Genomic DNA, 12,802 nt, shown 5'->3' with positions numbered 1-12,802 from the left:
CTGGCAGGCCCGCTGCGAGTTCTAGCCCCTAGCCGTGCCAAGCGCCCAACACCAGTGGTGTTGATGCACCCCACCAGATAGCCATTTTTCACCAGATAACCAATTTATTTACAGTTTATGTATCTTTTGTATGACTTACCAATATAAAAGGTACCTAGACAGCCCGTAGACATAACATACATGTTCTCAGCGCTCGAACTAGCTAAAGTAATAGAAAGTATACGAATATATATTAAAAGTCTAGCTTAATTAGTTTAATGGTATTAGAAATTCTTAGTATCTAATATAAAAGAAGAATAATACTTTTAAAATGCCACTATATAAAGGTTAACTAGGGGAAATAACCAGGTACATTCTTTATTTTAGTATACTTAATATTCCTTACCAAAGTTTGGATAAATAATATAGACATCCTTTATACTATATATATCTTCTTATATCTTCCCTAAATAGTTCGAGTGCTGAGAAAATGTATGTTATGTTTACGGGGTGTCTAAGTACCTTTTGTATAGGTAAGTCATACAAAAGATACATAAACTGTAAATTGGTTATCTGGTGAAAAATGGGTTATCTGGTGGGGCGCACCAACAACCAACAACCTGGAACGGTTGTTGGGCGCCTGGCACGGCTACATATCAAAATGAAAGGACTCTCAAGCCTTGGTTTGTGTTTAAGGGGAAAACATTGCGGTCAGTAGGAACGGAATCAGGGTCCTCCTACGTGAAGCCGACGGAGATCAATTCTACGTTGGAGGTTGCTTCAACCAATCATCTTCAATTATGCCAAACTAGGCGTGCCCTGGTTTCAGATACTACCCGGTTCTTTGCCAACCAACGGGAATGCTTAAAGTCATTTTCGGCTTCCCCTGTTTAATTCCCCGAGGAACCTCCGAGTAGGATCATTCCTGACATTCTTCAATGAACAACCCAACCCGCACAGAAAAGTATAATAACCATTAAACAACGTCATTAAACTCAAAATGTTTTAAGATTATTGTGTCTCATAATGAAACTGTCATATAATGAGAATGTCTCAGTACGATACATCCATTGAGAATTGCCATGGATACCTACATATGTCTATCATCCCTTTACTAGTTACTGGGAGCGGAGAAACTAGCTACTAAATAGGCCTGGACAGCCTCAGGTATCCATCACAGACGATGCTTTGACAGATCTACTATATGTCTGCTTACAAAGGGTATATACTAACTGTATTTTGATGAAGATCCAAGTTTTGCTAGAAAATATTATGGAATCTACTGATGGAATGCAGATGGAGAAACCATGTAACTAGATTCTTGATGTAGAAAGTGGACAAGAAGAGAGAAGAGAGAAGGAGAGAGAGAGAGAGAAACTATCTACTACACAGATGTGGATCTGTCCCATGTGGGTCCTGGGCCTCACGCACCCCAGACACCCAACAGAAAAGGCTTACTTTCAGCCATCAATTTGCCATCAAGTCGCGTTGTAGCGTTGTAGTATAATGCAGTGTTTTTCTCGCACTATCAAGCACCAACTCCCAACTTCAAGCGCCCATGAAAAATTCCCAGGTCGCATCTGGAGCCAGAGAACTCTCAACACCCAGGGGCGCAGGATCATGTCCCCCATCATAAGCAATGAAGGAAACTGGCTTGGAGCACCCGTGGAAGTCCGTTCGAGAGGAACTGCCACTCCCAGACGCCGGCTTATCGATGTTTGCTTGCTGGCACTGGTCGTTCTCAATAAACTTATTCGCCAGATCCACACCCCCGTCAAATGGTAGAATTGGGTCATTGATCCCATGAATACCCAAATAAGCGATAGGATCATGGCCCCCATCACATCCACTAATCACACCACCACTCAGCACACTAACAGCCTTGAACTGCTTCGCCCGCGAACAAGCAAGCGAATAGCTCATTCCACCGCCCCAACTGAAGCCCGTCGCGAAGCGAGAGCTCGGGTCCACACAGAGGTCACCCTCGACTTCCTGGATAATAGCGTCGATGAGGGCCACGTCTTCTCCGTTGGAGTTGGCCCAGCCAGCGTTCTTGCCGTTGGGAGCTACCAGGATCGCGCTGCCCTGCGCTCGGCTTTCGAGACCGTACCAGGGTTGAACGCTTTGGCCGTCGACGACAGAAACCATGTTTCCGCCTCGCCAATGGAGGCCGAAAACGAGGTGATGCGGCTTGTTTGAGTCGTAATCGTCAGGGATCTTTAGGATGTACTCGCGGCCATTGATATTGTGGACTCCATTGGCGAGAGTGGGATTTTTGCCGCAGCCCGAGGACGTGGCGGCCTCGGCCAAGGATAGTAATCCCAGGGATAGGAGTGTAGGAAGAAGCATCATTGCCAACTAACAAAGAAAGAATATCACAGACAATGGGATTCTGATGGAGTGAAAGATTTGAGGGTCGTCTCAATATTTGGGATTGATTGTCGGGACAAGTGAGAGTGAGCTTCACGGCCACCTTTATATATTTTCTTAGAGTTGGATGATTAAGCTGCCAACATAATCGCCGAGGTTCCCTTCCCAAAAGGAACGGAGCTCTGGATGGATGATCTTTCCTCGGACTTCTGTTTCAGGGTGCAGATCACCGCCCGGCTTGATGTGTGGGCGAATAATCGGAGCAGGCGTGGCCAGGAATCAGGTCAAACGTTTTAGATAAACAGCCATGGGCAGCTTTCAAATACAATTTTTTCTATAAGCGGACAAATACATCCTGACCAGGCTATATTCTGGCATACTCTTTAACAGACCCAGTGACCAAAAGTCTAGTTGTCTCAGTTAAGACCTTCAATTTCCACATCGCCAATTATATCGCTTCTAGAATTATTAAATAAAGTAACAGATTATCATTCCAAGCCGCCTCTATCGGCAATTAGGGGCATCGTTCCTGCCGAGATTTATGTTTCCTTAGGACCTAGGGAAGCTCTCACGGATTACCTATTACGTAGTTGTTCTTTTGAAACAAAACTTGTGGAGACCACCTGGACAGCTTTGTCTCCTCTCAGCCCGTTGCATATTTAGACAGGAATGACAACCAATCCACTATTATGGATAGAACGGGGATGCCTCCATGAAGGCTAGCTTCTAAGTCTTAGCATATTTCTTTCTAGGATAGAGAAGCCTTGCAATGTCTGGCTGAGGTTTGAATAGGATCCAGATATGTCGCAAGCCCCAATAACATGCAATTGCTAGGGGTCAAGATGCGTATCTCATGCTAAGTACTGAGAGGTCAGAAAGCATATAAGAACATAGCTGCAACACAGTCATTGTTAGTCGGCCTCTTCCGTTCATTTATATCTCAGTATATTTGCTTTACTTGGGCTAGTCCTTTATTCGTTCTTTACAAAAGCCAAACAATTCATTCATTCATTTAAAAATGAAGTTCTCCCTTCTCGCTGCCGCGGCTATTGCGCCCATGGTCTCGGCCTATTATTTCTTTGATACCCTCGTCATTATGACCCCTGATGTTCTTGACTTTCGCTGCAATAAGGGCGCCTTCAGTTTTGCTGACACAACTGGTACCGCGGAGGTCAAGGCTGGATCCAATCTTGCTCTGAAGCTTGTCGTTAGTGCTAGAATGCAGCACCCTGGTCCCGCCCTCGTATATATATAATATGTCTAAGGCTCCTAGTACGGCCAAGCAATACCAGGGCGACGGCGAGTGGTTCAAGATCTACTAAGAGAGCGTCTACGATGAGAATAAGGACTTTGCTAAAGATGCCTTTGGTACGTATTTTGCTCGTGATAAAGCGAGGTTAGGTTGGAGTGACGAAGTGAGGTTGTAGTGATAAAGCGAGGCTGGAGAGATAAAAGTGGAGGAGAAAAGAAGGGTAATCGTGCCAAGCCCACCCACCACCACCTACCCGGTGTTGATGGGCTTCACCCGATAGCAAATTTTCACAAATTTCAAGAATTAAGTATCTTTTGTATGGCAACTCCATACAAAAGGTACATAAATAAGACAGTCATAACCTCAACTCTCTAAACGAGCAGACTAGTTTAAGAAAAATTAAACAGACAGGTTATTCAAATAAATCGGGCTTGACGGATCTACTACTATAATTGTCAGATGAACTGAAGGTTACGCAGGAAGAGATGTTAACCCGTAGGGAATTGATATTGTAGACTCTGGAGAGAAAGAAAGGAAGAGAGAGAAAACTAGCCACGGTCTAAACATGAGTCCTGTCAGGCAGGATCACATGCAGCCCCACGTGGTTGTCACGTGACCTCCAACAATAATTAATTTTAAATAGTTATATAGTTAGTTAGTTACATAGTATGGAAGTGTAGGAGACTTTTCAGAAATCACCATACATAAGAATTTGTATGTAAAAGATGAACCATTCTCTTACTCCATACATATATTACAAAATTTACTAGAATTGATACTAAGTAATTGAGGCCTTATTTACACTATGTATATCTTCCTATATTTTCCCTAACTATTTTGAGGGTTGAGAAAATTGGGGTTATGACTATATCGTGTTTATGTACCTTTTGTATGAAGTTGCCATACAAAGGATACTTAATTTGGAAATTTGTTATCCGCTGAAAATTTGCTATCGGGTGAAGCCCACCAACGCCGGTTAGGTGGTGGTGGGCCGTGCCACGATTATTTGTAGCTTTTTTGGTCATGATGGTAAATGTACCTTTTCCTGTACGGGCTGAATATCTGCCCTGAGTGCCCTAAATAGAGCGGCGAGCCGCCTATGCCCGAACCGTGGGCGTTGGGTGACCACCACCTTAGACATGCTGTTGTATGTTTTTTTGTTTTTTGTTCTATTTGTTTAACTGTCTTTTTTTCCCTTGTGGGCTTCCTCCATCTCGTACAGGATAAAAAAAAACTGAAGACGGTAAAATGCATCAACTGTGCAGAGAACTTTCCTATTTATATACAACCTTCGATCTAACAATCCCATATAACTTTATATTATCTTTATATATACTCAACAGCTAATCGGACGGAAAACACTAGACTTATAGAAACAAACCTCAAACCTTTCTCAAAAATACCAGCGCATCTCCGGCCCGAACGGTGTCGCCTGGTTGGACGAGTACTTTCTCAATCGTGAAAGACTCATCAATGCCATCTCTCTTGTCCCCATCGTAGGAGACGGAGATTTCCATCTTCATTGCCTCTAGTATGACAACAACTTGAGCAGAGCGGATAACACTACCATCTGCAAAGTTGACCTTCCACACGTTTGCATCGAGCGGAGCATACAATGTTAGAATGTCAGGGTCTGGTGATCTTCTGTCAGTATGCTAGAATGCTGAATCATTTGGGAAATTTGAAGCTGACCTTCCCTCAGGAGCGCAATTTCATCAACGGGAACGTGGTTTTGCGCTTTCTCGGCTATCCATCTGTCCATTGATTCCTTTTCCAGGGCTAACATTTTTACCTGTGCCGTAGCTTGGCGAGACTTAAATTCCGCTACTTCATCTCTAGTTTCCCCAAGTAGACGGTTGTGGTTGCTCATATCGAAAATGGCATCTTCGTACTGGAATTTGTAACAACCAGACCGGAAGCGCGCCATATCACGCTCAAGCTCTTCCTTTCCCACTCGATAGAAGGTAATCTGATCGAAGTCGCGGAACAGACCTGGCTGACTTGCCGAGAAGTCTGGTTTGACTCCCAATTGGTCGAAACATGGAATAGTTTGGCCTGTCATCTGGTACCCTCCAGGGGAATCAACGGGATAGATGCTGTTAAAAGTAGCATGTTAGTTTCGCCAACTTTAGTAGGATCTATGGATAAAGAAAGCTTACTTCATGCATGATCCACCCCAGCTGACACTACCTTCTGGGGTGTACACCCGGCTAGGGTTCTGTTTGGGGCATATCAAGCGATAGCGGGGATCAACTGGCAGACAAATGGTATCGCCACAGAAGAACCCGACACAAATCGCCATGAACTCGACCGAAAGGAAAATATCGATCAGTTCATCATACGTAACCCCATTTATATTAGCCACGAAGTCCATGTTATTGGGTAAGAATGGTGCATGTGGTCTTTGTGTCTCGATGTATCGCTGGACGGCTTCTTGTTGAGCCGGGCTTTCGAAGCAGATGGGAAGACGGAACTTTCGGCTTGGGACTTTTGAGCTGCTGAGATCTCCAACGGCTTTTTGCAACGATACCAAAAGGTTGACAAGGTTGTCTTGGGGGAGCTTCAGACCATCGTAGTGGATCAGGAGCGCTTTGGTTCATCGATCATTAGTCCAAGTTAAAAACAACACTGCGGAAGGAAGGAAACTCACAATTGCAGCATCCGGTGGTCTTGTAGATTGCCCGTCTCAAAGCTTCATCAGACGCTTGAGACTCCTTGAAAGCCCGGTCCAATGCTGTCACACTGCAGCGATGATTAAGATTAAATTTTCCATCGCCGAACTCGACCAACAAGAACTCATCCCCACCCTGCCAGCGGCAGTTAGAATTTGGTGATTATAGTAACCTGAAAGATCGCTTACCTGTCTAAATGTCATGGAAATCCCACCTTCAATCACTTCAGTTTGGTAAATCAACGCCTTTCCCCAGTTTCCAGAAACAGTCGACTCTCGTAACTTGGAAGGGAAGATTGGCTGGATGGAATCCATATTACACTGGCCGGCAACGAGTGCGGAAACACTTTCCGTAAACTGTTCCAATTCAGAACGAGCACGAAGAGCATCTTTCAATGATACTCTGCGGTATTGAATAGTGTCGCCAGATTTCAGTTGACCCATACACCATAGACTGGCTTTCACAATCGTCGTAGAGGAAATGAAGCCGCCAAGATCAGGGGCGTCAACGGGGAAGATGCAAGGACTGAAATGGTCAGCTGAGCTAGTAGGATTAATGTCAAGAAATTTGCCATCGGGACTTGCCTGTCTCCAGTCCAGTTCAATGTCCCGTTGGGGTATCCATATTCAATAACGTTGCTAGGGTGCTGCCCACCCTCGCCCCCATCTTCCCTTGCCCATCTAGGAGTAGGTCCCACAAGACGAATGCCACCTCTTGTGGCATTATGTGAGACATCCCTGGAGTCAAACAGTTAGAAGTGCCTTATAATACCTCCTTTACCTCCTTTCGTCTACTGGTTTAACATACCAGACTGTGTTATAGATCATGTCAATATCTTCAGATACAATATAGCCCTCATCGTATGGCCCAACCATAGCATCAATCTCCCAGTGGTTGGAGTATATGGGACGCAAATGGGCGGGCAATGAGACCTCGGGCTCTGCTCCATCTGCATTGAGCTTTGCAATGGCCAACATATCACCTGGAGCGAGCGGTCTTCCTTGATACCCACCAATCGCAAGTAGAGGCGATGTTGATTTTGACCCAAAGTATGGCGCACTGCATATAGTTAGCTCTGGAGTCGAGAAGAATGATTGATTTATAGCTCACATTGCCGGGAATCCCCCAAGAACAGCGAGATATGCTATCAGCAAGTTAGAAGACTAAACCAAGAATGGTAAATATAGCGAATGTCATACCTCGGCATCCTCCGGATCCATTCAGCTTTCCAATTGATAGCATTTGACCACGTTTGATATAGAGTCGTGTCCACATTGGAACGTCGGCCCCGTCAAGTGTCATGTCCATTGGAGCACCACAGACAGAGATGCATGCTGGAGCTAGGAAACGCAGTTCTGGTCCTTTCAATGTGATCTCTAGGCCTTCGGTGCCGGAATGATTCCCAACCAAAATGTTGGCAACTGCAAGCAGGATATATTGTTAGAACTCTACGCACGTATAAAAACACAAAGTTTACATGAGGGCCATACCTTGGAATGCCAAAGGGTCCTGGTATCTATATGTCAGCCGATGCATTAGTTATTTTAAGCCTCAGGGAGTCTAGCTCACCATTGGTCCTGCTTGCGGAATTCCACGCCCAGCAGTTGGACGTCCTGGATAGTCCTGTATTGTTGTATACAAACCTGGTGATATGACGTCGATGGCAGCCGGAGTGAACTCGAAATTGGTTAAAAAGTTGGTCAATGTATCCCCTGTGCGGAATTTATTGGAGTCAATGATGGCGTTTAAAAAGTCCAAATTTGTCGGTGGTCCACAGATTGTTGAGTGCGACAAAACATCACCCAATTTCTCAATAGCGGCTGTCCGGTTGGAATCATGTACCATGACCTTTGCGATCATAGGGTCTACGGTTGCCGAGTCAGCCTATGTCTTCATATGACATGAATGAGATAACAGACCGTAATATGTGGAAACTCGAGTCCCAGTAGCGACCCACGTGTCAATTCGAGTGCCGATCGTCTCTTTCCATTCAACATGTTGAAGCAATCCAGGGGATGGAGAGTAGTTTCGAGCAGGGTTCTCTGCATACACGCGAGCTTCAATCGCACAGCCTTCAGGCTTGTCTGGTTGCAAAGATTCCAGATAGTCCTTGTCCAGACCTCCGAGATTGCACAACTCCCGATCAGCTTGTTGAAGCATAAGCTTCACAATATCAAGGTTGTAACAGAGCTCGGTGATACCGTGCTCGACTTGCAGGCGAGTGTTCATTTCCAGAAAGAAGAAATCTCCCGATACGTCATCAACTAAGTATTCGACGGTGCCTGCAGATCCGTAGCAAATTGATTTGGTTAAAGCGACCGCCGCAGAGGTGAGCCTCTCACGGAGACCTGGGTGCTTTTCCACGAACGGGCTGGGGCACTCTTCGATAACCTTTTGATGACGGCGTTGAATTGAGCACTCTCGCTCTCCGATATGCATTGCATCTCCCAGACCATTACCAAAAACCTGTACCTCGATATGATGACTCTCTGGATAGTAACGCTCCATAAAGACGCCGGAATTCTTGAACAAAGTTTCTCCTCGGGAGCGGACTTGCGTCAAAGACTCTCTGACCTCTTCCACTGATTTGCATATCATCAGGCCCATACCACCACCGCCACCTGTGGCTTTTAGCATGACCTATAATAAATTATGGTTAGTAGGTCTTTTTAGCTGCGAAAAGTGACAGGGAGGAGTACAGGGTATCCTAATTCATTTGCCGCTTCCACTGCCTCATCTTCTGTGACGAGTAGTCCCTGCGTCCCGGGAACAATTGGGACACCTGCTGCCACAGCGATCTCACGAGCGCGATGTTTCAGCCCGAACGCTTCAATGGCTTCGGACCGAGGGCCTACAAAAACCATCCCGGCATTGGCGATAGCTTGAGCAAATTCCACATTCTCCGATAGGAATCCATAGCCTGGGATAATCGCATCGACTTGATTGGAACGAGCGATGTCGATGATGGAATTTCTATTGATTCATTATCGTTTCAGCTGCGGGTTCGTAGCGCAATCATTTTGGAAGTAACAGGGGACAAACCCGTTGATGTATGCGGTAGAATCGTCACCAGGTAGTAGGACAGCCTCATCTGCCGCCTGAATATGGGTTGAGGTTGCGTCGGCGGCTGTGTATATTGCGATCGTACGGATACCTAGCTCCCTATTGAAGACGAAGGGTTAGCTGTAGCTGCTTTTGACAATGGGCACTTTGCTTACTTGGCTGTTTTGATGATGCGAACGGCGATCTCACCGCGATTTGCGATCAGTAAAGTCTTCAATTTCTCCATTGCGACAGTATTGATGCCGACTTCTGGGAATTTCCAAGTAGATTTCCAAGTAGATATTAGTATATCCAATTCCATTCGGCCGAGGTCCACCCCCAGACAAGCTTATCGCAGTCTCCAAGTCTCCAACGTGAAACGCCAAGCGTTGGGGTAATTGACGTTCATCCGACTGGCTGGAAACCACCGGTTATCTCGGGGACTCCTTCATAAAGGAACCTGGATATCCCCGGATCGGATCATTTGGCTTATCTTTCGCCTTTAATGTCTTCTGCGAGAGAACACAAACGGGTGTACCAGGTATGTGGGCCTTGACCCCTCAACTCCCCGCATTTGGTAGCCGATCATTCCTGACGCTGTACCCAGGCTTGTGAGCCTTGCAGGGAGAAAAAAGTGCGTTGTGAGTTAGGATCGGCCGATTGTCCGAATAAACCACCTTGTGCGCGATGTCGGAGAGAGAGCAAACAATGTTTTTTTGCCGCATCGAGGATAAGAAAGACTGCTTCCACAAAGCGGAGAGCGGAATCACCTCTTGATCGAGAACCCAGACCGCAACACACGACTGGTGTTCCTGACTTCGCAGTGTCTCACGGCACTCTACCTCCTGCTGTAGAAGAAGAGAGCCAACCCTTCCCGGAAGATGGACGTGCTGCAGCTGCTTTGCTCGAGGGTCACCCCCGAACGTATCATGACGCATTGACATTGCTATCAGAGGCTTGTGAGCACAGTGAGGCTCGAAAGGAGTCAGCCGATGGCTCAACGTCGTCTAATCATCCCCAAGGTGCCAGGCCAAATCCCACTGGCACAGCTCTGGGGATTCATACAGACACCGCCACCAACAAAGGCACCGCTGAGGCTCTTCGCGCTTGGTCCAACGTCCGTTTTGTCCGCGGTGGACTTTTCACAGCAGAGGAAGCGCTAGACATGGTCGATCATTTTTACAACTTGCACTCAGCCTTCTCGCCCGTTGTACCGGAATACTTTCGCAGTCATTCCCAGCACGCGACGCTGATCGAGGAGGAGCCCGTATTGACTATCGCGATGTTGATGATTGGATCGCGTTACCGAAAGTGGACAGGACCGGCTGCGGTCGCACGTTCCTATATTGTTCATGATCGAATTTGGAGATATCTACAGGGAATGATTTCCCGATTGTTTTGGTCAGAGGACCTGTTCGTAGGTGAATTTGTTTCTCTAAAAGACCCTTTTCTTGGTGGGAGAGGCCCACGACCGACACATATGGACAGTTGGTCACATGGGTTCCGGACGTTAGGGACATGCGAGGCTTTGTTGCTGTTGTTGGATTGGCATCCTCGGGCTCTCCACTTTCCGCCCCCAGATGAGGATACGTCGTCAATCGTGCTCCCTGAGCCGAAGCGACCGCGCAAAAGTGCTAGTACAACTGGATATTACGGGCCCGGGTCCGGGCATGATTGGCTTGCTCGATCAGATCGCCTATGCCACTCTATGCTTTCCACAGTTTTGATGCTGGCAACCGAGATGGGGATTTTTTGTGATGATAATTCATTTGGTCAAGATGAAATCAGAAACGACCATCTGAAGATCACTCGTGACCAAGAGAGATTTCACCGTATACGGTGCTTGATATGGGTTTATGCGACGCTACAGCCAGGTCGACCAGGTAGACACCCCCTGGACAAACGCATCCTATGCCGGAATTTTGAAAGATTAAAACTAATAAATAGTTTTGAATACGGTAGGACGAAGAAATCCGGCGCAATGCACCCCCACAAAAAGCCCAGGCATAAGGAATGATGATGCAACAGAATGCTGGATGCGCGTCGCAACTATTATGCAGAATGCAAACGACCTTCTCTTTGTGTCACCCAAATATACGGGAGAAATTATTCGCAACGGACAATACCTTCGGATTGTTAGCGGCCTCGAGCCACTTCTAAACGAATCAATTGTCGAGTTCGATCATGCCAAGTGTATGTATCAACCCCGAAGCTTTGTGAATCAACCCTAATTTCAGTGTAGTGGCGAAACAAACGCGATATATCCTGAGCATTGAGTACGAGTATGCACAACTCTGTATTTTCGGCCTCGCTTTGCAAGCTGTAATCAGCCGAAATTGCCGCGATGACTCAAGTTCCAGACTAGAGAGACACTCACAAGGTACTCTACCGGAAGAGGATAAGTATCTAAGAGAAACTGTCAGGGCTTCCCGGACTATACTAAGAACGGTGCTCGCCGATCTACTTCCGCATGGAAGTTTAACGTATATTCCTGTACGATCATACTCCAGGATTCTCGGTTCGGCTTTGATTCTTCTCAAGGTAAGTGGCTCTCCTCCATCATCGTCATTTAGGCAATCCTTTCTCTGTTTCACTATCCTAAATCGTGGTATCAGTGCTGCGCGGCGGGAATTAGCGAGATCGACGTACCAATGTCCCTTGATCTGGTTCGGCGAGTCGCTGTTGGTCTTCGTAACTCCGCAGTGGATGATACACACTTGAGTACGCGCTGGGGCGATCTTCTCGAAAACCTCGCTGGTAGACTGCAGACGCGCTTATCCCAACCAACCATACCGAAAGCATCATCCACGAGACTCTCATCGCTAGCAACTCTGTCAAAAGACCAAGCAGACGCCTCTCATGCCCCTCAAGTAACACACCCATCGACAGTACAATCCTCCCCTCAAAATATACAGGCTCGAGCTAATCTTGAACCCAACAATAATATATTGGATCTCAACCAGTCCAATTCGCTTGATGCTAAATATGACACGCAGTTCGATGCGTGCTCAGCATGGTGGGATGATCAATTTTCTCAGGTCAATCTCAATTGCATGCCTTGGTTTCCAACTTTGGGGCTTGTGGGTGGAAGTGGAAGTGATCCCCTGCTTTCAAACGATTTCGCCGATGGTATTTTTGAAAGTGTTGGGCCAACTCATTGAGCCTTGATTTCGCATTGCTAGGAAACAGGGATAGCTACTTGTATATAGCTAAGATGTAATTTGGTTCTATCGTACCATAATAGGCCCCTCATGCTTTTGATTAACTTACCTTTGCCCACTCCTAAGATTTTAAAATGCCAATTAAAAAGGTGTGTTTAGTCGCAGGCAAATATTGTATGACGTCTTATTCGATCGTATATTTTGTCGATCCTTGACTTAAAAACAAATCGAAGGTCTTGGGTTAATTTAGTTCGGATAATACAGGAAAGCGGTTTGATTCCGAGCCGAGTCTCCAAAAGGTGGACCTACGGATCAACGAGCACAAG

The 12,802-nt window shown here is 46.3% G+C and overlaps 4 protein-coding genes across 4 annotated transcripts; 2 read left to right on the top strand and 2 right to left on the bottom strand.

The window, feature by feature from the left end:
* Positions 1 to 1,527: 1,527 nt before the first annotated feature.
* N7516_010468 (CE1 family esterase) lies at positions 1,528 to 2,328 on the bottom strand (the record flags this gene model as incomplete). The annotated part of the gene is made up of 1 exon (XM_057223187.1): positions 1,528 to 2,328. One exon carries the CDS (start codon positions 2,326 to 2,328, stop codon positions 1,528 to 1,530), a length of 801 nt encoding a protein of 266 aa, XP_057070408.1.
* Positions 2,329 to 3,367: 1,039 nt separating this feature from the next.
* N7516_010467 (uncharacterized protein) lies at positions 3,368 to 3,671 on the top strand (the record flags this gene model as incomplete). The annotated part of the gene is made up of 2 exons (XM_057223186.1): positions 3,368 to 3,592; positions 3,615 to 3,671. 2 exons carry the CDS (start codon positions 3,368 to 3,370, stop codon positions 3,669 to 3,671), a joined length of 282 nt encoding a protein of 93 aa, XP_057070407.1.
* A 1,312-nt stretch (positions 3,672 to 4,983) lies between these two features.
* Positions 4,984 to 9,637, bottom strand: N7516_010466 (bifunctional urea carboxylase/allophanate hydrolase; the record flags this gene model as incomplete). Its single annotated transcript, XM_057223185.1, has 15 exons — positions 4,984 to 5,234; positions 5,294 to 5,697; positions 5,761 to 6,190; positions 6,252 to 6,408; positions 6,462 to 6,857; positions 6,908 to 7,010; positions 7,081 to 7,332; positions 7,384 to 7,417; positions 7,473 to 7,694; positions 7,764 to 7,782; positions 7,843 to 8,138; positions 8,193 to 8,913; positions 8,973 to 9,246; positions 9,316 to 9,435; positions 9,492 to 9,637. The coding sequence occupies 15 exons, from the start codon at positions 9,635 to 9,637 to the stop codon at positions 4,984 to 4,986; spliced, it is 3,825 nt and encodes a 1,274-aa protein (XP_057070406.1).
* Positions 9,507 to 12,476, top strand: N7516_010465 (Zn(II)2Cys6 transcription factor domain-containing protein; the record flags this gene model as incomplete). Its single annotated transcript, XM_057223184.1, has 6 exons — positions 9,507 to 9,709; positions 9,772 to 9,856; positions 9,923 to 11,198; positions 11,278 to 11,508; positions 11,558 to 11,856; positions 11,931 to 12,476. The coding sequence occupies 6 exons, from the start codon at positions 9,507 to 9,509 to the stop codon at positions 12,474 to 12,476; spliced, it is 2,640 nt and encodes an 879-aa protein (XP_057070405.1).
* Positions 12,477 to 12,802: the final 326 nt, after the last annotated feature.

The sequence above is a fragment of the Penicillium verrucosum genome (genome assembly GCF_028828655.1).
Source record: "Penicillium verrucosum strain IBT 35672 chromosome Unknown utg000004l_segment0_segment0, whole genome shotgun sequence".
Taxonomy (NCBI): domain Eukaryota; kingdom Fungi; phylum Ascomycota; class Eurotiomycetes; order Eurotiales; family Aspergillaceae; genus Penicillium; species Penicillium verrucosum.
This window is presented reverse-complemented; position numbering and strand designations above follow the sequence as displayed.